At 36.6% G+C, this 27,392-nt stretch overlaps 1 protein-coding gene across 4 annotated transcripts in view; it reads right to left on the bottom strand.

The window, feature by feature from the left end:
* The window catches only part of FREM2 (FRAS1 related extracellular matrix 2), a 123,047-nt gene that overhangs the window by 37,851 nt on the left and 57,804 nt on the right, over window positions 1–27,392 (bottom strand). For all 4 annotated transcript variants that reach the window (XM_062614986.1, XM_062614987.1, XM_062614988.1 and 1 more), the window contains exons 3-7: window positions 23,483–23,629; window positions 20,931–21,161; window positions 18,190–18,315; window positions 16,984–17,235; window positions 1,246–1,395 (exon numbers count right to left, since the gene is read on the bottom strand). In XM_062614986.1, coding sequence (XP_062470970.1) covers window positions 1,246–1,395; window positions 16,984–17,235; window positions 18,190–18,315; window positions 20,931–21,161; window positions 23,483–23,629 — 906 coding nt within the window. The remainder of the gene's footprint in view (window positions 1–1,245; window positions 1,396–16,983; window positions 17,236–18,189; window positions 18,316–20,930; window positions 21,162–23,482; window positions 23,630–27,392) is intronic.

Below are 27,392 nucleotides of genomic sequence, written 5' to 3'. Positions count from 1 at the left end.
ATGTATTTTTTTAAATAATATTGACCATCCGTAAGTTGGACTATAGAATACAACAAGTCGATATTAAGCTACTTTTTGTATAGTGATTCAAGTCACAAAATGGGGCTGATTCTGTTCTGTTGTAAACCAACAGTTATTCCAGTAAAACTAATAAAATGTGTCTTAAGTAAGAAATTAAAGCAAGCAAAAAGCTTTGGAGATGAAGCAAAGTCTTTTGGAAAGAAATTTAATATTGTTCTGTAACAAAGGTAGAAGTTTTGAGACTAATGTAAAAAGGCAAGGAGAAAAAGCCAGTGAGCTGATTGTGAGGAAGAACTCCTATTTAGAGGAGTTGTGTAAACCAGAATGAATGGAAACCAAAAGAAATAAATTCTGCTCAGACCATGTCAGGTGAGATCTGGCAACTTAATGTTAAAGACAGACTCATCTGGCATCTGGGTTTGGTTTGCTCTTATGTTTGTTGTTATTGTTGTTGGTTGGTTGTTTATTTGCTATTTAAACCAAAGCAAGCTAATCCATAACAAACCAGTGAGAAGAAAGCTAACAAAACAAGATACCACCTAAACATGACACTTTATCTTGGAACCAAAGCATTAAAGGCATCTAGGAATTTAGTAAAGGATTAGGACTTAATGTTTGGGGGGGGGGGTTTGGAGGAATAAGGAGCAGAACTGTTAAAACAAAGCTTTGGGGGACACAGTTTCATTGAAACTGAAATTGAAATAAGGTTTGGAATTCTGTGAATTTGCCAAGGCTAAAGGCCATCATCAGAAAAGCACTTGCCTAGAGTTCCTGCTTCTTCTACACCTCAGAGCTTAGCCTCTAAAGCAGGATGTCAGGACTGGCAGCCCAGCACAGCACTGTGTAAGACCAAGAACTAGGCTTATGGCTTTACAGGCAGCCAGCCATGTCAGAGCTTTCAGGCTGTGGCCAACAGACTAGAGCGCCCAAGAGCTGTGCCATTCCCAGTTTTGAATACTAGAGGTCCTAGCACAATGAATTAAGATTTTTACTATAAGGAAATATATTCTCCCCCCCCATTTCTCTTAGTGCTCTACTTCACAATTGTTCCTACTAACTTCGAGAGAAATTCCATAACTACTTAATTTGTTCTAAAAAGAAAGATCTGCTAAAAGCAAGACACATATAAATTTCGTCTTATGTAGGTGAATCTGTATCAAGAACAAATATACCAGCATTTGTTGTTGAGGGGTATTATGAAGCTAAAGCAAAACAGTAACTTACCCTCTGCAGTTACTGGTTCAGATTTGCGAGACCTCACTGTAACAGAGGCAGCTTTAGACAGATCAGTTCCAGTCCTCCAGACATTTACCTCAATATAGCCAGCACTCTCATCAACGTAATATTCATCATTTCCAAAGTAGAATACTGGTTCTGGTGAGAGAAGAATAATGTCCATAAATGTTTCTTTATCATACATAGACAGTAACAAGAGAGCATAAAATACACACTAGACAATGGAGAGAGCTTCACACTTTTCAGTAAGTGAAATAAAGCTTTTTTTTTAGGTTTAGATTTTTTTCTAGGTATTTTTGGTTTCTTTTCAAGTATTGGTTTGCCTGTGTTGGGACAGCTGTTGTTACACAAGCGCTGTGCTCCTTTTCTTGCCTCCCAGAGTTCCAACTTTGTGTGTCAGCAGAGGTATGAATCTGTGTGCACAATCAAATGTGTTATCTCATTAAACTTATTTGAGCTGAGTCCTGTGCACAAGCCAGAAAATTCCTTGCATTTTTCATTTTGGTGCAAACAGATAAAGGTGAATATAGATAATGAAATCTTAACTTGAATGTTCTCATAGATTACTGCTGGTAAAACCAGACTGGAACATGATACATAACTGGAGCTGCTTTTGGAATTTTTTTTCTAGCTAACCAAAGTGGCAAATACTTCATTTTAGTTCCCCCACATCTAGCATTTAAAACAAAATCAATCTTATTTCATGTAAACTGGAATATGAATAGTCTCTTACGTTAATATTTAAGTTCCACAGTCTATAAGAACAGCAAAAAGCAAAGGAGGTTAAGTGTTATCTCACTCAACAGACATATTGTTTATCCTCATTTTTACCTCCATTTTCCAGTTTTTCTACCCACAGCAATTTCACAAAGAAACTGGGCTTAAAAACATAGCCCAGTTTCATCCTGCATGTATATCAGCTTTCCTTTCCTAGTGCTTCGACTCCTGTTTCTAACATATAAGAGTAAGCACACACGGTCAGTGCCTCAATTTTTCCCATTGAGCATCATGAATCTTACCTGCTTTCCCCAATACCTGGGATGTAATTTGAACACCTACACAAATTCTCTTTGTATTTCATCACAATTTTCTTATGTTGCCTAGTAAGAATTTATTATAATCATGAGGTTACAATACCACAAATGTGCTTGAAAATACCAGCCCAACTTAAGTTGACAAAGATCATAGCAGTCAATCAGCGTTCTATCAGTGGCACTAGGAATGTTTCCCCTTCATCAATAGACAAAAAGAAAAGAAATAATTCAAAGAAAATTACTGGAAAATATTATGGTTCTACAGATCTATGCCTAGCACACAGAACAGGTACAAAATACCTAAAGAAGGAGACATAAATGCTTTATAATGGTAAGCAATTTCCATAATTCAGTCAAATTTACTGAATATTTTTTGTATCTTGCAAAGCCCATGGCTTCTATTACAATGGAACAAAAGTTTTGGAATTGAAGAACCTGCTTTGGACTACAACTGAGCTCAATAAAGCCAAATATTGCGAAGAGTAGTATTTTGAAGGTTTTGGAGGGACTTGTAGGATAACCAGACAGACAAAATACCTATGTTTTTCTGAAGTATTTGAGAACAATCTGACTGACTACACAGTGCATGGCAACAATCTCCTCTGTGGAGATAATTTATTTATTTTGATAGAAAAAATAACAATGTAAAATAGGAATTTAAAACTAACCAGAAGTAATATAATGTAGTTACTCAGTTATTAGTAAGCCAAAACTTCATCTGAGAAACTATCAGTTAATAAGTATTTTGGAATTATACTTAAAAGTTAAATTGGAAGATTTGGAGAAAAGATTTTTCTCTTCTGCTTCCAAGATATTTCCTGTATTTCACAATTGACAAAATAAAAAATTGAAACCCAAGCAAAGACATCTCTTAATATCCTACATCAGTGAAACAAATGCACCTGATTATCTTCTTACTTGCTAAAACTAATATCATGGAGTGTTACAAATTGACATAACTGAATACATTTAGTGAAAAATAGTGCAGATTCATAGATCTGCTTGAGCATTATCAAGTTCATCAACCTTAGCAGGATGAAAGACAAACTTGGCAATGTGCAACTTTGGTAGATAAGGTTTTCATTGCAAATTTATTTATTTTATTTAGTCATCATTATGTGTATGTAAGTGTGTGTCTGTTTGTGTGCACAGGTAGACACACATCAGTCTCATATTATTTGCCTATAGTGAGTGGGTTGTCAATAGTTGTGTTTATATTTGGGACTCTTATCTGAAATATTTTTAACAGGTGAATAGGATACTCTCTCCAGACCTTTTTGTATAACTATTATTAACTTTGATGAAAGGATACTGCAGAACTGGATATTAGATCTGCAAAGAAATGTCACATTTCAGACATACAATGATCCTCTAAAATTCTCAAAGTCTCACCCAGCCTTTAGGGTTTAAAAATACAGAATGCCTATAAGACCAAATGGTTATGAATGTGCCAACAGTTAGATAAAGGCAGTTAAAAATACTATCAAATCTAACACATGTAATTTCTTGAACAAGTATTCTTAAAATTTAGCACACTTTCCGAAGTCTATCTTGTTCTTATAATTCTGTTCTCTTTATATTGATGTCCCAATATTTCTGGAAATAGATCTGGACTTGGCTGTACCACATTTGAAGCACTTAAGTGAGAGATACTCACAATCACAGCCTGCTTGCTCTCAGTTTGCAAGGGCAAATGTAGGCCACTCCAGGAGTTTTTCCAGCATAATGAGCATACAGAAGGAGAGGTGGAACAGCTCACTCATTGCAGTGAGAAAAACCTGAGGACATCTGAAAGCATTCCCTTCTACTCACTGACTACACACAGAACTTAGATGATCTGCCTTAAACCAGATGGAAGATATAAAAGAAAATGTTGTTCATTTCTTGTAGTGTTATCTTAATGCTTGGTTTATTGCTGCTGGAGAAGAATCCTTATGCACTGTTTTTCCTGTAGTCACAGCCAAACATAAAAAAGCCTAAACCCTCAGTTACAGTTGCCTAGTATTCGAGAGTAAGTTTTTCACACTTTTTGAGGCATGTACCATCAATGAAAGACACATTCTACATGATTACCCATCCTAGGAAACAAATCCTTACAAATGTTTTGCAAGTTCATTTCCTGTAAGCTGTGCTAGTAGCTCCCCAGGGGAAGTAGCAAAGCCAAGCCACTAACAGGGAAAGCATTGTCTTTCTCAGGTCATAGCTGGAAAACACTCTGCTCAATGACTGCGGGCTCACTTACAGCAGATCTTTAATCTAGTAATCACTCTGAAGAGAGACCACTGCAAATTTAATGGTTCCTTTTACAGAAATAAGAGAAAGGTTTTTTTAGAGTTTTTTTTATTCAGACCCACAGATTTCACTAGTATGAAGTTACAATAATCAGCGGAGAAAGGTTAGGAGCTTTAGTTCCAGGTTTCTTGGCACAGAAATTAAAGTTTGTCTTGCCTTTGTACTTACACAGTCAGGTGAATATCAACTACAGCACTAGTCAGTCATCAAGCAGGAAAAAAAACACACCTCTTATGCAGTTAGAAATAGGTCTATTTTGGAATGTACATCAGAAAATAAATGAGATAGCACAAAGCTGTTTATTTCCAAGGAGGTTTTTGTTTTCAAAACTGTATCTGTAGTCTACTTTAGAGGGACACAGCAAACAAATAAGTTAGTTGTAAGATATGCAAGGGGCACAATCAGCTTGGGCTGCTAGTGCAAGTAATACGTAAGGCAGGACAGTTAGGACAAACACAAAAGAACAGACCCTTCTGTGTTGAAACCCTGATAAGCCTTAATACTAAAGTGATTTTCAGTGATAAATGCTTCCAGTGAGAGATACATACATATACGTATATATTCTCAGGAATAGAGAAATAATAGAAGAAAACAGACCTGTCAGTCTGACATTTAGATAATGGAAGTAGGAGAAGCAGTCATTACAACCAGACTCATCATGATTGATCTTTTCCTAGGGGTGTCAAACTGTTTATTCCTAAAAGATTTGTCTTCCTTCTTTCCATGCACAGTACAAAAAAGGCTATGATGTGAACATTATGGTAATGCAGAGGGTGCAAAACAATGCTTTGTAAGCCTACTAGCCTGTTCTGGTAAAGTCTAGACATGCTAGTGCAACGCTGAGACCAAAATAATAAGCCGTTATGGTTGACATGGCTACTTAGCTTGTACATAACAAACACAGCAGATTTACTCTGAACCTCACCTGGCTCATACCCACACAATGCATACATCCCTACACAATGCTTACTTGCATCTCACTATCACAATTAGCATTAAATGACTGAGCTGCTGAGTCTATAACACAAGAGACTTGACCTTTCCATATGTGAAGTGGGTGAGATATAAATAGAGCAGTTAAAAACAAGAGTTCCATTAATTTTGAGAAGGAATGGACATTTCCTATTTAATATCAGTAAAGGTCAACTTCTGTATGTTCTCTCATATATACTTGTTAATGGGAGCAAAAGAAAAGCTCAGAAAAATCGTCCATTACAAAAACATGTATTATGATATTGTCAAAAAGGACTTTAACATATGAAACCAGGTAGCACCATTCTACAGCTATTTATACATACCTGAAGCTATGTAAGCAACTGAGCTTGGCATTTAATTTGCCAAGTCATTTATTTTTGCTGAATGCTGTAGAAGCAGGGGTCAAGATTTCAGTCAGAGCTCAGTTTTTGAGCAGGTACTGTTGTGGAAATGCCAATAGCTTTTTATTTGATGTGGTTGAAACAGATTACTTTTCAAATCCATATGTTGTAATCTTAACAGCTTTCACCATCTTAGCACTGTTGCCAGAACTTTTGCAAACAAAAAGTAAATTCATCTCAGAATCGAAATTGTTAGTTGCAGCCAAATTGCCACACACATTATCTCAAGCAAATAATGTATGTATTTCCATTTGTCTCAACTGCTCACTTCTGTCTACCAACTTACAATGATTTTTTTAAAGTATACAGCAAACGTAACACATGAAAGGACAGACTCAAACTAATGCAACCATTACCAAACCCAGCTCTATTATGTAAGAAAAACATGCTTTTTTTTTTTTTTTTAACCTACACAGGAAATCCTGTACATTGACTGGACTGTTCATCACTAAATTACTCTCATTTTATGCCATTTAACCCCATAATATCAGTCGAGTAACACAGCGTGAATCGAGATCAATAACTGCTATGAAATTTACTTTGATTAATTTAAGAAACATACTAATTCAGTATAGACCTCTACATTTTAACTTGTCTTTTCTAGTAAAGTGCATCCATGCTTTAGTTTCTCTATGCACAGTACCATCACAAGGGCCTGGCATTCACATCTAACCTCTCTGCTACATGACTAATTAAAACTCAAATATGAGCAAAGTAGCACAATAAAGGAGGTAGACTACAGCCTTAGCTGCAAGAATGAGGATGGCAGTAAGATGGCTACAGTGATTCCACATCCCTGGTCACCTACTCTTCCTGTCAGCCCCATCTTTGCTGCAGGGAGAGCCTGCAGCATGCTTTGCAGCCTGAAGAACTGAACTAATTCTGATTTCATCTAATGACAGGTTGCAGTTCATAATGGTTCAGTATTAACTAGGTCAGCTACAGAGTAAGCCTGAAACATGGACAGTAAAGACATCTGAGTATATGAAGTCATGCTGTAGCTCAACTTGTTCGAGTGGCTTTAAAGATTAATTTTTCAACATTTAACTTATGCACAAGCTGGTAATGAACAGTCTTAAGCTGTCTTACAGCTATAACTGGCATTTCAGGAAAAAGGCTGATGTATAAGGTTGACTATTATTAAGTGACCTTCACTCGGAAGCAATTCATTTACCTTTTTGGTTGGTTGAAAAATATTGTTACCTTTCCAAAATACAAAATTCCTATATATGGGAAATAACATATATGTGAAAATATTTATTAGTAGAAGTCGTATTGTTTTGATCCTGGCACACACCCTCAAAATATAACCTACAGACAACTGGGACTATCACAGGTATCAGAGGAGCTTTTCCTGTGCTCAGAGTCTGAGGACAGGGCCAAAAGATTTTTCCTGAAACAGGAACATCAAGCTCCAGCCACTTGCCCAAACTATTCCATAATATAGATAACTGCCTCATTTACCAATGTCAATAGACATATAAAGGCCAATAGCTGAAGAAACAAACACTTTGGAATTTGAGGACACACCCACATGTGATAGTTTTGCCTGCAGCAAACATCTGACTTTCACATATCATTTTCTTCCTGGCAAGACCTCTCACATGGCACGAAATCAACTCAGAATCTTCTACATGTTCTAGTTTTATAAAGAATTAGATTATTTTTGTGGAAGAGGCCCAGGAAATACATCACTAACAAATTCTCAATGCACTGATGAAACAGAGGCAGGCAGATAAACAGGGAAGCTTGTAAGCAGCATTTAAATATACCACACGAAAGGTATTACACAAGGTATCTCACAAGGAGGCCAAGTGTGAAGGAGCTCACAGTTAGTGATTCATACATGAGATAACAAATGAAGAATCCTACAAACAGAAATGGTGTGAGAAGCTGAGCAGCATTTTAGAAATTAGGCTACATAAAGATATAGCATGTAGTCATTCCTAAATGTGTTTTTCACATTTTAACTGAGTAATTAGTTCACTACTGGGCATTGCAGAAAAATCACTCTGTAGAAAAGATCTGAGTGTAACAAGTATGTTTGCAAAACCAGGCTTTCCAAGAAAAGTATTTTCATTTTTTCTCTTCCAAATCATGTTCCTCACACCTACACTCATATCAAAAAACACAACCACAAAATTGCAATAGCATATTCTACGAATCTTTTCTTTATAATACCTTGTAACATTATCCACTTCAATCATGACCTTGAGCTCTAAAATTTTAAAGCCCAAAGTCATAGTTATGACAATTATGTTTTCTCCCCAGCTGAGGTTTCCATTGGTTGCCAATTAGTATTAGTAGGGTTTCTGAATGATAAACAAGCATTTTGTTGTTTGGTAATGAAAGCTGATAGGAAGATGGCAAAAAAATTGTCAAGTCTCAAAAGCAAAGACAAAAATCCTGGACCTTAATAAAAGTAAACACATGTTGAAAATGGGTGAAATCCTTATGCATTGAAAGTAATTAGACTTCATTAGGTTTGCACTGGCCCACCCTCAAACCTGACAAGTCTCTCTGAATGGCTTCCCTTCCCTTGAGCCTATCAAATGTACCACTCATCTTGGTGTCATCATCCAGGTTGCTGAGGGTGCACTAAATCCCACTATATCACTGATAAAAGTATTAAGTAGTATTGGTACCAGTAGAGACACTTGAGGAACACTACCCATTAGTGGTTTCTGTTTCCACATTGAAATATTGCATATGAATATTTGCATGTGGCCATAGAGCTAACTTCTCATCCATCTAATGGTCCATCCACCAACCCCATACCTCTCCAGTTTAGAGGTAAGAATGTTGGGGGTACTCTATCAAAGGCCTTGACGAAGCCTAGGTAGATGACATCTGTAGCACCTCCTATGCCCATTGATGCAGTCACTCCACGATTTGCCCTTGATGAAGCCATGTTGGCTGTCTCTAATCACGTCCCTGTCTTCCATCTACATGTCTTCTAGAAGGACACATTCCACTATCTTACCAGGCACAGAGGTAAGGCTGTTAAATTAATTTTAACCAAATGAATTAAAAATATGAATTTTTCCAAAGCAAAAATTGTGTTTGGTTTCATTGAAGAAGAAATAAAGAAGGGAGGCGCTACTCTTGTAACTATTATTACCACAAATATTGCATAAAGAGGAATAGCATAATCAAGAAATGTAAAATACTTTATTTTGCAGGCAGCCTTTAGTATTTGCATATAATTTCTGGCACAGCTTGTACAAGAAAGAAAATTATGATTCTGCGCATTCTTGTGGAGTTATTAAATCTGTCTTCTGTCTATATGTATACACAGACTTTTTTGGATTGGAGAAAGACACTGCCCCAATTCTGACTTTACATTTTTGCACTTTTACTATTCAGTCACAAGTCTGCCTAATTGGCAGAAAGAATTTTTTACAGGCTTTTGCGCTCACATACAATGAGAACATGTTTAGCTCACTGAGGCCTGAGAAGAAAAATATACAAGAGAACTTCCCAGCTCCCTTTAGAGGAGCCGATGCTGAGGATGGGACTCAGCAGAGAAGAAAGAACAGAAGTGAAAATAGCTCCACAGCCAGATTTACCAGACCAAAAAAACAGAGCTCTAATAAAAGAAAATATGCTCTGCTGTATGTTAAAATTTCTTGAATTCTCTCTTTTGGACTTCTGACCCTATTCACATGGGAGGGAAGAGTAAAGCGTTTCTTGACAAACAGTAATGTGAGACAATAACTGAGTTAATCCTTTGAGGGGTTAGACATTCAAAAGGAGAATCAATGTCATTAAAAATCAGTGGGGTACAGTGGTTACTCTGTTGCTCAGTATCTTTTGGGTGTTCAAAGACAGACAATCAAAATGGCAAGTCTCAGTATATGGAGCTTCAGAGGAAGCAATATGATCTGAAGAAACATTAGGAAAATGGAATGCACCAAGATGTCCTACCAACTTGATTACCCAAATACTAAACACACAAAGCACTCACTTGGTCATTAAATTCACTCCCTACAACCACAAGCAACAAAAACAAATGATAAATTTAGAATGGTTCGCTAGGCATCCATTACACTTTCAAAGAGTTTATAACAAAAATAAGATCTGCAGTACAAAGACCAGAGCCATAAAAAATACAACATGCTGCAGGAATAGAGGAGAGAAGAAGATGTTCATTGATCTGTCATAAAATAATGATCCATTAAGGTTTGGAAAAAAAAAAAATCAGTAGACATAAGAACACCATTTCATTTAACTCATTCTAGGTCTAACAGAAAGGATCCATTTTCTGCAGTCCATGTAATTTTGCACCTACGGCTTATCAACTATTTTGGTTATTTTGAGTACAAAACTCAAAAGCTGTTTCCCATATTTCAACACTTTTCCAGAAATACTGCTGTAATTCATAAAGAAATGTAACAATACGTATTTAAGGTAACCATTTAAGAATCTGCAGTAGTGAAGGCTTAGAGGTATGCTGTTCCAGCAGCTGAGGTAAAAGAGCCATTTGAAGTAGATGGACCAAGTACTGTCTAGAGGTCATGATCTGTCCTCCTTACCTATCAAAGGAGCCTAGATCTATGACAGACTAGATCTATAGGCTGGACTATATACCTAGATATGAAGCAGCTAAGTGAAGATTAATCCAACGTGTGTAGTTCATACATATATATATATATATAAATATATACAAATAATGTGTGAATGTGTACCTGCAGACACACACATATAATAAACTGTCAGTGACAGATAATGCTAGAAGAGCAAATTATAAATGCACCTGGTTGCCTCTGTAGAATGTCCTACTGTAAGATATGACATCATTGATTTATTTTTGTGATAGACAGCAAACTGGGACTGTCCAAAATCTTTAAGGCTATCACCATCAATTGAATGTTTTTCACTCTTTTGAGCTGGTGGTAATAAGAAACTACAAGCAAAGAAAACTGGGAGTATAACGTGTCATAAATTGACTGTTCTCCACTTTTTCCCTTGACTAGTTACCACAGACTGGGGAAAAGAGAGGGATCACAAAGATTTTGCCTACTGAAAAGACAAAAGAAGACAAAAAGAGCACAGAAGTGTCAGAGGCATCAGACCCACAGGCACTGTAAAAATAGAAAATGGAGAAAGTAGTTAAAGATGGTTGCACAGAGGAAAAAAGAGCAACTAGTTAGTTATTTTTGTCATCTCCAGAGAATGGTGAGGGATACTTGGCCAAATCATGACTCCAGTCTGTAATACAGACATGCTCTGCCTATAGTGTTCAGGTTGTAACTAAAACTGGACAGACATATCAGCAGATATTAACTACCAAGATCAACGAATGACCCATTCAGTTTAAGGTTATGTCATACCTATTTTCAAAAAGAAAAAGACACATTTGATTGCATTTGATCAGGGGACTGGAGCACCTCCCGTATGAAGACAGGCTGAGGAAGTTGGGGCTGTTCAGCCTGGAGAAGAGAAGGCTGCGTGGAGACCTCATAGCAGCCTTCCAGTATCTGAAGGGGGCCTATAGGGATGCTGAAGAGGGACTCTTCATTAGAGACTGTAGTGATAGGACAAGGGGTAACGGGTTAAAACTTAAACATGGGAAGTTTAGATTGGATATAAGGAGGAAATTCTTTCCTGTTAGGGTGGTGAGGCACTGGAATGGGTTGCCCAGGGAGGTTGTGAATGCTCCATCCCTGGCAGTGTTCAAGACCAGGTTGGACGAGGCCTTGGGTGATATGATTTAGCGTAAGGTGTCCCTGCCCATGGCATGGGGGTTGAAATTAGATGATCTTAAGGTCCTTTCCAACCCTAACTATTCTATGATTCTATGATTCTATGATTGCTTGCCTCAGAGGCCGTGGAAATAAGGAGATTTCAGATACCCTTGTGAGATAAGGATGTCCCTCTGACAAACTGTGTTACTAATTGAATATTTAATTATCATCAGATCGAAATTTGGCTCAGTATACATGCTGAAAGTTAGCTGACACTGTATGCCTGCTGGAAGACAATGCAAAGCACAAATTTATAATGTAGCATTGCAGTGCTGACTTTCTGCCTCTTTTCAGGTGATTGATAAAAATGTCTGTATGGACTTTACTACTCCAAGCAAGCTGAACAAGTGCTAGTGGCTACTTGTTTCCAGAACACGGTCTAAGAATTTCCAAAGTTTAACTGATGGTAGGGGGAGTGACAGCAAGTGTTTTTAAGAAATCTCCAGAAGACTCAAGAACTGATCTGTTCTGTTTGACCTCTATATTGGCTTTCTGCATTAACCATGATCATACCATCATCCAGTTTCCTCAGCTGTAAAATATTCCCCAACAGCGTTAACCTCTCTCATGTCGATGATACAACTGATCTATTGAGTTGAGCAGTTATAAAGAAAATGGTAAGCAAACATCTGACATAAAGCTCAATCCTTTGATTTCCCAGCCTTGATGTAGAAATGTCAAGAAGAAGTCATCCCTGCTTGCCCATTTAACCTAATGAAGTGGAACAAACGTATGTAATGTACTTCATGCTGTGAACAGCATGAGGCTTCAACAGTTCCACTAAGATGACTGTTTGTCAGCCTGGATGTAAGGCTGTGTGCTCTCATAGCAACGCTAAATACAGTAGCAGGGAATTAAAATCACATGTGAAGACAAGCACTGACAAAAAACTTGAAGCAAACAAAATAATTGTAAGCATTCTCTTAGCTGCAAACTTTCAGGTCTGCATGCCTCACACCTCTTCGCTTCTTTAAAATTTACCTACAACACAAAACAGAGTAAGTAAAATAAAGTCCAAACCAGCAGCCCAAAACATTTGACTACCAGAGGGCAGAGTTTTGACTGCAAGCCTTGTTGCAAGGACTGAAGTATTTGTATCAGACTTGTCGTAGACAACACAGCAACACTCTTCCTGTTGGAACCAAATTACAGGCTCCTCACTCCCCGGTGAATACTAAGTTTGATCTTATTTTTTTCTCTCTCTCTATGGAAGTGGTCCCAGAGTCACAGCTTCGGTTGGAAAAACATAGATCAGCTTCCAGGCTGATCTTGCTCATTTGCTAAGTACCTGGGGATTAAGGCATTTCCATGGAAGACTGGGGTCTGAGTGTTTTCAGGGTCTGAGACTAAACTCCAGCACTCCCCTCTCAGAGGGGAATGAAAAGTGCACAGCAACCTTATCTATCTTTCCCTAGATGCATAATATTGATGTTTCATGTAAAGGGCCTCCTCCAAATGAACTTTATGCTGAACTCTCTACACAGGATATGTATGCCCTGAGCCAATCAACTGACCTCAAATTCTTCAGGGATTTTGGTTCATCCCCCAAATCCTTGAGACACATGAAGACAAGTAGTTCAGCCCACCAATTTTGACTAGATTTATTAACACTTATTCACATTTGTATGGAAAACGGTTGAGGTTTTTTGTTTGGTTTCGGATTTTGTCTTGAATTATCTAAATACCTATTGAAGCACTCTTCAGCATTTGTTTCTATAGATTCCAAGAATATTTTTTTAGATTTTTCTTTAGAAATCATAATTATTTTATGAAGCAGGAATAGCTATGTATCTCTTTGTTGTTTAATGGTGTTTCATAGTAGGAGCTGTTTTAACAAAGTATCAGAAAAAAATTCCTTCCTTCATGCCCAGTCTTACAGTGCTTACAACTTTAGGTTGAATGGCAAATTAAATTTCTAAGGGAAGGTTAATATCTGCTGTCAGAAATCAACGTATTCAGATGCAGCAGGTACCCACAGTGATTGATCTCAACAGTTTAGATACTCTTTCTAGGATGGGATGTCTAAATGCGTAGATGGCTAATATCAAGTGAGATTGCTGCCACTCAAAAAAGTGAATTTGCATAGGGCTTTCAGCTAAATGCTTTCCTTCCAGTGATTCATGGTTTGCAACTATAACCTTGGACTCCAACAGATCTATATTTTCATTTTTTACTGCTTAAACTGTAGTGACACGTGTAAATTTGAATTTCATGCAAAATTTCATTTGCTGAGTATTTCATTACCTTAATAATTTCATTCCTTTTTATTTGTCTCCAACTTCAGGACCTTTCTAAATTAAAAGATGTCCCAACAGCAGCAATGATTTTAAAATCACGTTTCACAATACATAAATATACCTGTGCATATTCTATCTACTGTGATTTTTATTTTTTTTTCAGATTTTGCTTTGGCAGCACAGTACAACTGTATAATCCCCAATTAAAGTATTCAGCTGCCACGAATTTCTTTAATATACTCTGGTTCACTAGAAAGGTGAGCACACCTCTTTTACATTTTTGTTTATTGTCATGATTGTATAGCAACTCAGCTATTTTAATTAGACCCTAAGGGCCTTCTCTAGAAATAAAAGAACAAGAAAAGGCTTTGATGATAGGTACTGAAGGTGAATGTTTCCTAATTAACTTGCCTCGAATGCCAGAGGAGATAAGGTAAAGGTGCTAGTGCTGACTTGACTTCCATAGGAAAGATCTCATGCAGTATTATTAAACTTTGACCTTTGCTGTTTGTATCTTTTGATCTTAAGAAGTCAATGCACAATGTTAATCCAGTCACAGTATTTGGAGAAATCACAATATATGACATGCTCTATGACATTCATCCAAAGAAACATTGGTAGGTAGAAGATGAATTTAAACGAACAATGAGAAAAATGTATCAGTAGATGTGAAATAAAGAGGCTAAAGTGGAAAACAGAATTTAGTATGCTAACATTATTATAGCTCATAGACTATTATATATATGGTAAAACTTTTAGCTACCTCTATCTTAGGCATTTTCTCAATTATATTTTATTGTTAAAAGCTAAAGAAATGGTTTTTATTTCACATAGCATACTGTTTTAATTTATTAAAATTTGCTGCAAACAATAATAACCAAAGCCACTTAAAATCCCCTGCTTATGTATGTAGACTTTCAATTGTGATTGCCAGGGTGTTAAATTGCTCCCATGTTAACAGAAATATGTGTGTATACACGCAATCTGAAATAAGCATACGTACATATGTGTGTGAATACATAGATAAATATGTAAGGTACAGCTTATAATTTATCTACTCTGTATTACAGCTTTTTGCAAATTATAAGCATGTGCTAGAAAACCTGACTAGCAAGTGAATTGTCACTAAGTTTTTGAACATTATGGACTTTACTGTGGGAGTACTTACACTGATATAGAAAGCAAAAAAGGTATTTCTGTCACACCATTTCAAAGATGGCATATGCAATATTTGGGTGCAAAAAGACAAGTGAGTGTTTATAAAAAATTATCCAAACCTATCTTTCAATATCCAAAATACTGTTTACTCTTACCAGCAAATGTAGATGCTTCATTTCCTATCTAGTGAAAATGTTCTACCCTAATGTCTCAAACACTTCCCTAGCTTTTTTTAATAAATCCCTTAATATTATTATTTGTGTTAAATAGTTCCTGTTTAAAAGTTTGTAGCATTGAGGCAAGTTGTGCTTATAAATGCAGGAAATTAGACTTAAAACTGGATGGTGCTATACAAACCAAATTACTTCTCATGTTTTCTAATAGCAGGTTAAAATAAAAGAGATTTCTTGTTAACTTCCCTAATATATTGTAGGAGTTTCATAAATTGTTAAATTCTACACTATATTGCGATTGGTTAACTTTCCTAATTTTTAATTCAGTGTCATTGTACAGCTACTCTCCCAATATTCTATGCTTTGCTGTCTACAGACTGTAAAGTTAATGAATTCATCAAAATTATTCAAAAAATAAAACTGTTGTAAAAAACCTACACAAATAAACCTGCATTTGCTATCACAGCAAAGTCAGATAAACATATTTCAGCTTTCACTAGATATATGATCTATTACTTTGCAAGAAGTATTATTTCAAACTGTTGTATCACTAATGTTATATGACTACTCAAATGCTCTACAGAGAAAACAAAGTCACCTCTGTCACTGGATTACACATGAGACATTTCAGGCAGACTGAGTATTTAGGTTGCAATTAGGTGGGTGTCAACTTCCTGCCTTTAAGAGCCACCTTTTATATCCTTAACTAGGGAGAAATCCTGTGCTGATAATAATCGACTATCTTGGCATCAGACTTTCAAAGAGTACTGTGCTATATAATTCCTCACATCAGTCTTTAGGAAACATGACAGTGTCACAATAGATGGCTTATGGCCTCGTAGAAAGGACTGAAATAGCTTATCTGTATTCCTTTCACAGAATTTACAGTTGAGCTGTCAGCCACCAAATTCCCTGTATAAAGGAGGGAAATTGTACCAGGAAACCTTTCTGCTACCACTCCTAGAAAAAGACTTGCCACACCAATGCTAAGGACACTGAAGGAGAAGCTTGAGGTCACAATAATATTTACAAGTATTTTCAAATACATGGTGATAACAATGGTGATAACAGTTGCTGATTCTACTCTTCCTTAGTCATAGACCTCTCTCTAATCACCACCAGAAATGCCCGTTTCAGTGCAATATATATCAACACTATTGACCATTCGAACAAAGGACATCCTTCTGTTAGCATGCCCTAAGGTGATTTCTAAAGCAACATCTTTTGGTTATTTGCTTTATTAAAAAGACAAAGGAGGCATATATGGACACTTCTAGACAAAAGGAATATAGCTTGCCTGCTAGCAGCTGCTAGATGGTTTCTGGTCCATCAGGAACTGTAATATGGCCCTTATGAGCATAATGTAACGGGCCTCAAGGCTTTGTGGACACCACCTCAGAATCACACATACTAAGGTGACTGTACAGGGTGACATATTGGATTATACCTGTTAACCATGATAGAATGGAAAGGTGCATCTCCTCACTCTCAATCACTGCTCATGTGATTTTCTGAAACCATAAAATACCAATGCTAAATACTTTAAAAATCCACACAGCTTTCCAGTACTACTTTCAAATCTCAAGATGGAAGTAGCATGTACTTTAACCACCAGGAAGAAGTGCAAAAATCCAGTTTCTATGTGCTGATGTGAATGCAGTGTTATTTGTCCAGAACTGGGAATATCACTTTATTACATGATGTCTTACCATCATCCTTGTCAGGTACAATGGTAATTTGAGTGCTTGGGAATTCTGTACCGATTCTTCCACCCATTGGCATGCTCAGCATAACATCAAAGGTCTCAGCCTCTTCATACAAGGAATCATCTATAATAACAATCCGACACATTTTTTCTCGTTCGTCTTTGTCAAAACGCAGAATGCTGTTGTGATCCTCGGGCCTGGATATGTAGTCAGAGTAAGACAGTACAGAGGTTGGGGCAGTGCCAGTTGCTGTTCCTGTGGCATAAAAGGAAAACAGTCACTATACATACTGTGATATATATTCTAATGATCCCCTCACAGAAGCTGAATTTTATTTTCATTATTATCTTTTAATTTCTATTTACTTTTAGGTGAAAGATGGGCTGAAATCTCTGAACAGGTTGTATTTCTGAGGCCTCTGGACAAACTAGTTCTGCATCTGATTCAATGCAAGCACATGGCTCCTCAAATTCATTTGCAGGTTTTAAGTCAGAAGAAATATTGTAGTCTACCACAAGAGACACAGGCTGACAGAGGAGACCCTGTGAGAGTTACAAATTAACTCCTTTAGTATAATTTATTCACTGAATATTCAGTGGACCAGAAATGAATTAAAACAGATAGAATTTGATGAAAAAAACAAATAATTCTTATTCCAGATCATCTCTCCAAAAATGTTTCTTCATGTCTTCACATGAAAAATTATAATAACAGCAGGGGTGTAGAGAACCCATGCCCTGTGTGAATATAATTAATAGGAGACCAAAAGATAGAGAAAGGAGAAGTATGCCAATTAAGCAATATTATTTTATACCAATTTCTTCCATATATAAACAAGTAAAGGATATCCTACGCAATCACTGCAGTGCTTTCAGTTCCCACCACTCTCAGATACATCGGGCTGCATAGAAAAATTTGCAAAACCATAAAGAACACAGATCCTCTTCACCTCCTAATAAATGGCAGAAATTTGGAACACGATAATTTTTCAGCTTATTCAGAATTTTTCAGCTTATTCAGTAACACTCTAAGACTGATTGCATTGATGAATACATTTCCAGTTGCGACTGAAGATATTTAGGTGAAAAATGTAATGAACAGTTATAAACAAATCTATTATGCAATAGATAGTGCAATTCTTTTTGCTTTTCTGCCTGTTTTCCATTTTTAACTTTTTTTTTTTTTTTCTCCTACAGTAAATTCTGTTACCTTGTTGTGTGTAGCAGATAACCATCAGTTCCTGGCTCACGTCTCCACTTCTTCTGACTGGAATAAATAATTCACCAACGTCTTCTTTAATAGTATAGGTGGACTGAGGAAGAAAGACTGTTGATTCTGTAAAGAACAGACACATCTGTTTACATAGATTTATGACCTCATAAAGTCACCTGTAAGTTAGCCAGAAGCATTTTAGCATAATCTAAAGGGCAACAAATAACTCATATTTACCATCAATGGGGATAAATTTTAAGAAAAATATGGAGGGTGAGAGACGTAGAGTTTCTTAGTCTTTCAGAATTGAAAATCAGATCATTAGGTCTGAATTCAGAAGTACTCACTAAGCAGTCTCTGACATAACCAATTAACTTATCTAGGGCTAATGGCGCAAGACATTGTTTGAAGAAATCTTCCACAAAGGTCTATATTTTTATTATTTCCATGGTATTTTACTATTAACTTTTAATAACAGAAGCATCGATAGCATAGCTCACACACAAGCAGCAGTTCTGAAAAGTTGCTGTTTAACTTATGCGATCAAGCTCACAGTAAAACTCATTTGGTATTGAGGGGACGCAAGACTGAGCATTTGCTATCTCACTTTGACTTGGGCATTTGATTCAAGTTGGTTTCATGTCTACATTCCTGTTTTACTCAAAGGCGACATAGCCAATACAGTCAGTGAAGTCTGGAGAGCAATCTCACCCTAAAAGGTATTGGACCAAAACATGTCAGATCTTCTTTTTCAAGGAAACAACCCCACTAAAATGCATTTTAAACTCATTTATTATTTTATACTCATATAAATAGATTACTGAATTCTATGTTGTTACTGGAATTCAGGTTCAGCTTTGCTCTTGTCCTCTCAAAACCTCAAGAACAAAAGGTGGTTATGCATACAAGAACCTTTAGTTTCATTAATATGACTGCAATCCAAACAGGATATAATTCTGTAAAATATTAAATGAAGTGGTACCAGCTGACAGCACAAAGCAAATAATTTCATTATTGCAGAATACTTAGGCAAAAAATGTTCTGAAAATTGCCAGGTGACTTCTTTGAAAACATGTTCCATGTTTGATTTCTCCAACTGGAAAATACTACTAGCGTGATTTAAGGTAAAAGCTTGCCTTAAAAATGCTGTAATTTAGGTTTGATAAAATCTATACACATTCACTATTCCAGGAAATAAAAAAAAAAAATGCGAAAAGCAGCAAATCGCTACCTTGTCTTAAAGTAAACCAAAAGGTAACACTAAAGCCCCCAGATTTACTCCTTTTATTTCTCCATTTAGAATTAGTTTGACAAAATTAAAAACTCTATCCTTGAAGTAAAATGCAGGAATCTGATTTGTTCTTTTTCCTGTCTCTCTTATAATTATCCAACTAGGAGTAAAATGACACTATAAAAGTTTAACAGATCTTATGAACAGCATAAAAGATCAGGGGAGAATGATCTAGACCATATCAGCTAGTGTAAGAAAACACACCTTATGCAAGCTATTTTTGGAATAAAACATTAACTAATGTCCCATACACTGAGGGGCTGGTACAGCTTTTCAAGCAAACTCACTATTTTGGTGCTAAGACTTCACCATTAAAATCAATTAATTTTAAAATCATTTTCACTGGAAGCAGAATAAAACTTTTGATGGCTCCTCTTTAGCTGGCATCTGACCTTCTCATTACCTGCACTTTAAAAGATTATCAGGAAACCCAATCCTTCCTCTCAGAGTTCTTTCTCTGTTTTTCCTGTAGATATTCCTTGATTTGCAGTGGTGCACTGATTTTCTCCTATGCAATCCACTTTATGAATAATTACTAAAAATTATCTTAATGTAAAATATAGAAAAAAAATTGTTTGCATTAAGACAACTCAGATGATTATCTTGGATTGTGCTATCTCACTGATCATACAAAAATAGATTTAACACATTTTCAAGTAATTTCCATATCTCAATGACAAAATACGGATGTCTGACAATTTTCCTGCAGTCCTCTTCAAATGTTAATTAGGGAAGGCTATTTAAAACAATCTGTTACTGTCACTCAGTATGTGAAAGACTCCTTAAGGATAGTTTGGTGTGACCATGGCCCAAGAGTTCAAGTGTCTGGATGCAGTTAAAAAATAACGCAACCAGAGCACATTCTAGTTTCTTTCTTCAATTTTTTTTCTCCTTCTTTTTAATAAGCTTTTTTTTTCATTTACATTTAAACATAATTTTATTTTTTTCTTGGTAGTTTGTGATGTCCTTGGTCTAGTGAACCCTTACTGAGCTTCTCAGCTTAAGACCTAACAGACACAACTAGTTTGCTCCAAGACCCAGACTTGTTGGTACCAATCAGCCTGTATTTTCTGTACCATCCTCTCCCACATGAATTATCATGGCAAATTAAATCAAATCAAACACCTATGCAGATACACTCTGTTTGCAAACACACTGAACTGAAAACCTGTTAAACCTAAAATGAAGACAAAACTAGACAAGCAACAAACTAGAGATAATATAGGAAAAATGCAGGTATTTCATTAAAGAATGCTACCTTAGTCATATAGTCATGAATCACTTAAAGTGGTAGAGGACAAACAGCTACCCAATGCCCAAGTCTGTCTTCAGAAATAATCTAAGGAAAGGTAAGCTTTACTATCCAATGTTACTCACAGCATTTGCTCAGCAGCTTGCCTTTTGGTATATGCCCATATTGGCAGTACAGTTCTGGAAAGGTTCTTACCATCTCCTGGGTCGATAATTTCCACCGTGGATACAGCAGGAAATTCCAGAACTGCCATGACAGGCTCAGAAAGAACAATTTGGAAGGATTCAGACTGTTCATGTTCACCATCACTCAAAATCCGTACTCGCCATGTAGCTAAGGTTTGGCCAGGATTAAACTGCACCTGTTTCTGAGCTTTTCCTCTGAAGTCTCTATCTTTCTTGGCAGTGCCATCTTTGGTGCTAATACCTGACAGAAAAAAAAAAAAAACAAAACAAAAAAAAAACAACAAAACAAAACAAAACAAACAAGAATTCAGGTAATTAAAAGCATCACTTGCAATTTTTCTCTCATTATGTCATCTTTAAAAAAAAGACTTTTTAGAAAAATATACTTTCCACAACCTGAGAGTGTTCAAGCCAGCTCTGTTACTCTTGACCAATTTTATACTGGTGTCACACATAGAGGTGAAAGTATATTAATTAACATTATGAAATGCAGTTTGGACAGAATTAGTCAAAGCAAAACTAAATACTAGGAAACCTTTATATTCTCAGAGGTCACAGTCAAGTTTCCATTTCTCTGTAATTCAAGAATGGATTCAGTTCAAGAAAGGCAAACAGATTTCCCCCCTCTTTAACATTCTGGGTTCTCTTCTGTTCCAGAACATCTAAATAACATGCTGCCTGAAACCCTCAAAAATATTTATTTCTCTTAGAAGAAAATAAAAACACACCTGAAAAGTTCAGCCTTCAAATGGAAAGGTAAGGAAAACATAAAGACATGAAGGGGTAAAACATACAGAATAAGATGAAAGATGAACCAATCTGAACCAGTGTGGTCATTCCCACTACAGTAATCATTGTTTTAAATTGTTATCCACTTATTTCAGTGTTTGAGTAATGACAGTCACTAAACTCAAGTCAAGCTGAAACTGCAATGTCATGGGAAAAAATCCACGACACACAGCACAGGCCTTGTAACCTGGTACCTAGGCTGCCCGAAAACGGCTTTTCACTGGCATTTGCCTCACAATTTCAGGCTGTCTGACAGCCCCTGATGGAAATTAGAGAGCCCTTCAAAACCATCTACACCTCATGCATTTGGCCTCTGTTTGAACAGCTCTCAGGTTTTCAGAAAAAACATAAAGTTCCCCCTTCTCTGACTGTTTCTTCTAACTGTATTTTTTAGTGTATTAAAATGTATTGCCTTTCCTCACAAACCTTGACTTTCTTGTTTCCTGCTTGGGCCTCCTCCTAAGTCATAGCCAACATTTTACGTAACCTACAACCCTTCAGCCGCTTTGGTGCTGCACATGGACCAGAAAGGCCAGTAAGCACCTTAACCAAAATCTTTTATGGTATTTCGAACACTGTAATTCCACTTTGCAGGATTAAGGTAGTCAGAGGCTATTTATTCAAACTGGTTTTGTTGGATTTTTAGTCAGCTCAATCCAGAAACTTAACTTGGATCTATAGGTAGAAAGCTTTGTAAATGCTATTTCAAGAATCAGAAGTAAAATCAGTATCTGTTAATCAGTACCAGTAATTAATTTAAACCACATATCTGTAACTTTATATTTAATTAATCTCTTTTGTTCTTTCACTTGCTTTAAAAGAAATATATTATCGAAGTTAGTCCACTGTCCAAAACAAAGTTTTGGTTTTTAAGTTAGATTCGCTTTTAAGTTAGATTCACTTAGCTAGTACTTACATCCCTTAAATCTCATGTCAAAACAGGTACCCTAACTACATCTTAATACCTGAAACTCAGATTCTTATTCAGAAAGAGACTTAAACAGAAGTCATGATTTATAAGCATGAGCTTGTGCTCTATGCCAGGTAAATACTTACGTATCTCTGCAAAACCAGCTTGAAACTGAGTGCCTTTTCTAAGCATTGTAAGCTTACAATAGGTTTGACATGAAACTATAAAAGGATAATGCTCCCTGGTCCAAATGCATCACCGGGAAGAGGATGGGAACAGATCCAGAAGCTACAGACAGGTGTGAGGTTGCAGACTGTGATAACACAATCTTTTTTCAGCTTTTCACTCTCCAGACACTGCAAAACTTTCAACACCTCTTGTATCAGCCTTAGTCGACTGCCAAGACTGACTGAAGAAAATGAGCCTAATGTTCATAGCTGCTAATCAGACCAGCTCACAATAACCTTCCTGGAAAATTATCTATGTTTATTGTTGTTTTTCCAATTGCTACAACTGTATTGTCTCGTTACAGGAAAAAATAAAATCTGGAAAGAGACTGTACTCTGTGAAACAAACACAACAGTGGCATCAATCAAATAAAAAGCAGAAGGACTGAATCTTGGGTTGTTGAGTCAAAAATAAAGTGCAGAAGACTGAAAAGATGAAAATTTCATTATATTACTAAAGAAATCACATATCCACCATAACAAAAGATACTTCCTTTAATAAATGAACATATTCCTTTGAATCTAGCTTGCTTATTACGAAACACTAGCAAAAGGATATAGCTGTATTGATACATTTTATCAGCTATCTGGCCAGCGATTTATGGAAGCAATTAATAAGGCTAAAATAGCACTTACTTATAAAAGACGTTTCTCCCAGGTAACCTCTCCGTTTAAGAACAACATCAAGATACTTGGAGTCTTCATTTACTAAATAATACTCCTTTTCTAAGGAGATCCATGCCCAGTTTAGGCGAAAATGTTGATTCTTCAGCTTATTACCTCCTGCAAAACAAAATTATAAAAATATATTTATCATTTTTTCTTTTTTTGTTAAATACTACTTTCTCTTCTGAGGTTAACAGAAGCTGGGTAAGATGTGTATCTTAGCTGACTATTGCAATCCAAAGGATTTAAAGATTTAAAACTAAGAAATAACAAGTAAAGAACCCAACCATGATAAATTTGGAACATATAGGAATAAATTTTATCTTAGATGCATATAAACAAGTATATTAATTTAATTTAATTTTATTTTATATTTTATTTTAGTTCAAGGGGAAAAGAACAAGAATTAATCGAAATATATTTGGGAAAATTACAAAAATTGTGTATGATCCAAGTTTCTGCAGAACCATATTGGTATTGCCACACACAAGGCAGGACGTCACACAGAGCTTCCTTGATATGGTCAGAGTGCCAGAAGCACTGGAAGACCCTCAGTATTCAGAGAGACTGGAGATGATACCTACTATCTTTTAGTCTGCATTTACCCACGCAGCCTGCTTCTAAAACTCAGTATTTTGTTCATTAAATCTAACGATTTCTGCTCTTACTGGTTTAGAATTGATTCATCACCACTGCATGATTCTAGGAACAGCTTTCACATCTTCCTAGGAAATGGTTCCAAGAAGATTAAGTATCCCTGATACATGCTACTGTTTATACCTATGCTTATGCCCTCCTAAGCTTAACTCTTAAGTTACTTAAATCTTGAGTTGAGTATGTTTGCCTGTGTCACCTAAGAAGATTTAGAGAGATACAAATTCTTATTAGAATGATCTTAAAGTATTTTGCAACCGATCTGTCTTCACAATTTGGTGAATGCCCCAAACTGAGTAAGTTGCTGAGATGTGTACTGAGTACTAGTTTTTAGAGTCTAGACCAAAAGATGTCCTCACAGTTCTTTTTACATAGTTATTTTTATGTGGGCACAACTGTAGCAACACATTCCTGGTGAGCAGACTCCAGAGATCCTTTCCAATGTCTCTACTGTAGCTGTAGCACAACAGCTTCCCTACAGTCTTACTAATAGGAACAAGAATGGTTTCTGTGCACTCAAACACTGGGAATTGAAAGCACAGGACAACAAGCAGTACATTCAGCTAGGGAAACTGAACCTTTAAGATGGACCAAGCCAGCACCTCTGGCTAGGAGCTGTGGATGGCATTGTCCTGAATTTGAAGACTATATTTCTTCTTACAGTAATTGGAAGAACCTTCACAGTCCTCCTCAAACAAAAATGCCCATATAATTATCAGCAGATGTAGGCTTCCTTTTTTGAAGCCAAAGCAACGCAGGAATACAGGAAACATCCCTCAAAGTTTTGAGGGGATGATACGGAAGTCATTTGTTTCCACCTGCAAAGCACTAAGAACCAGCCTGATATTTAAGCAAATCCCACCCTAAGCTCTCACTCCCAGCAGAAATGGGAGTGAGACACAACAGTGTCTACAATTAATGGGATTTGCACAACTGTAACAAAACAGGAAATATTTCTTGAAATGGCAGGCTTCATGGAGCATTTCTTGGTCTAGAAAAGCAAGCCATAAATGACAACTGCAAACAGATGGCCCTCAAAGGTCCACTTAAAAATGCTACTTTTTTTCAGTTGGAAAGATAACAGCTGAAAAGAGCTAGCATCCATTCCATTGACTATAAACCAAATGACTGCACAATAGACTGAGTATCTCCAGTTAGATTAACACATTTCTGATAAAATATAGCATAGCTTTACTTTCTCATGTACAGTTTACCGCCATCTGTTCACTGATTTTCCACAGTAAAAAGGCATTTCTTGTCAATGTAGGGATTCTGGATGCCACACATAGAAGAGCTTGACAAATCAAGTCCTGTATATCATCCTATTGGATATGTTTGTTATTACTCAGGACAATTCTCTAAATTCCATAGCAAGAATCATATAACCTGTTCAGCTCATCGAAGGCAGATGCTCATTCAGCAACTGTCTTCTGGGAACATTTGCTTGTGTGAGAGGCTGTAGTCTGATTTCCTTCCCACAAGGTGCTGCTACTGAACAAGGCTTGCTCAGGTAATGACTGAAATGCACCAGGAGCCTCCTTTAGAACTTAACACTTCTGTACACAAGCCAGTGAATAAAGCAATTTCTCTGAGCAGCAGAGAAACATATCTAAATATGTCTGTTCACACATGGCTTAAGTACTGGAAGAAGAACTAAATGGAGGTTTATTTTCCCCTTCCAGTTTCTTCCATTCTATTATTTGAAAAATTAGGCAGCCCTTTCATATGCTTCCACTTTTCTCCAGAGGTAAGCCTCTCTGTTTCTTTATTGACTCATCTGTTAGAAAAAAACAACTACCATACTTGTGTGATCTCATATAAAGGCAATGGTCTTGGGTAAACAAAAGTAGGGATACTTGAGCATCACATTGCACTCTTTCCTCTGCTTCTTTCTTCTCTTTTGACCTCTGTTGTTACTGACAAAGGCTACAAAAACGCATACCAAAAACTAATGAGCTGCACAAACCCAGTAAGTATAGTGTTAGCTACACCAGCACGTACTTTAGGTTAGCCTTATGTTATGTCTTCTCATTAGTTTCCTGGGACAAATGTAACAGCGTATGTCTTATTCTTTAATCTAGTGAGAAAAGGTGGTTAGAGGGAAAAAATACTAAAATGAATATTCTCATTTAAGCCTTTATCGTTCTAACCATGCTGTTCATATATCTTTAAAAAGATGTAAAACCTCCATGAGAAATTCAGATTAGATTGTCAGAACTTTCTATCATGATGCAAAGAGCTCGGAGAAGGAAAGAATTAGCTCCAGTTCTCTCCACAGATCACTGGTTTGTGTGAAGACATTATAAAATCTATCTTTATCATTAGATCTATCTCTATCATTAAATCGTATCTCTTGAGCACTGACCTGAAGGGCATATTATAATGCTGATGAACATTTGATTGTAGCTTTGCTGTCCCTAGGAGCTACCTCAGAACCCTAATTCATAAACAAAAGCATACAACTATACGAGTGTTCACTTACTGACACAGTAGAAGTTGATGTATCTTGATAACAGATACTGGCTTCCCTACATGGTATCTGTGGCATAATCAGTCAGAGATGAATCAGCTAAAGAGTGTCTAACCTGTAAAAATGTAGCCACGAAGTCTCACTGTGTCCACAAGATATTGCTGTTAGAAACACAGCTGTCTCGTACAGCTTTATGGTGCAACATATCTGCTCTCTTTAGTCATTAAGTGGTTTTTTTTAATGGGAAAAAACACAACCTATAAATTCTTCCAGGGCAACAAACAAACACAAGAAAGAGAAGAAAAAAACAAATCCTAAACACCCAAAACACACCCCTCCCCTCCCCCCCTCCCCCCCCCCCAGCGGTAAATAAGGCACTAAGAACGAACAGTTTCCTTAATATTTTTAATTTGGTCTTTTTTCCTTTCTATTCTTATCTTGCTTCCTCAACAGACTACTAAAGGATGTTAAAAAGGAGAATCAGATCAACTGTGATAGTACAGGAATCATCATATGGCATAAATAAAACCACAGCAAGACATCTTAACAAAAATTTCCTCTCTCTTCCTCCAGTTCTTTCCAGGTTCTGCTACTACTTGCTGATTTGTTTCCATGTCTGCAAGAGCTGCAGTCTTTCTTTATTGGTTCAGAATATTTGACCCTACTGGGTGCCTCATTCAGGCAGGGTTACTGAAGTTGGACTACTCTACCCTCCTTGCTATGGATCTCCTCACTGAAGCAGGTACATAAAGCATA

Source organism: Pezoporus occidentalis, unplaced genomic scaffold, assembly GCF_034315485.1.
Source record: "Pezoporus occidentalis ecotype Australia unplaced genomic scaffold, CSIRO_AGI_Poc_V1 ctg18, whole genome shotgun sequence".
Lineage (NCBI taxonomy): Eukaryota > Metazoa > Chordata > Aves > Psittaciformes > Psittacidae > Pezoporus > Pezoporus occidentalis.
Note: the sequence above shows the minus strand (reverse complement) of the source record. Positions and strands in the feature narration are given on the sequence as shown.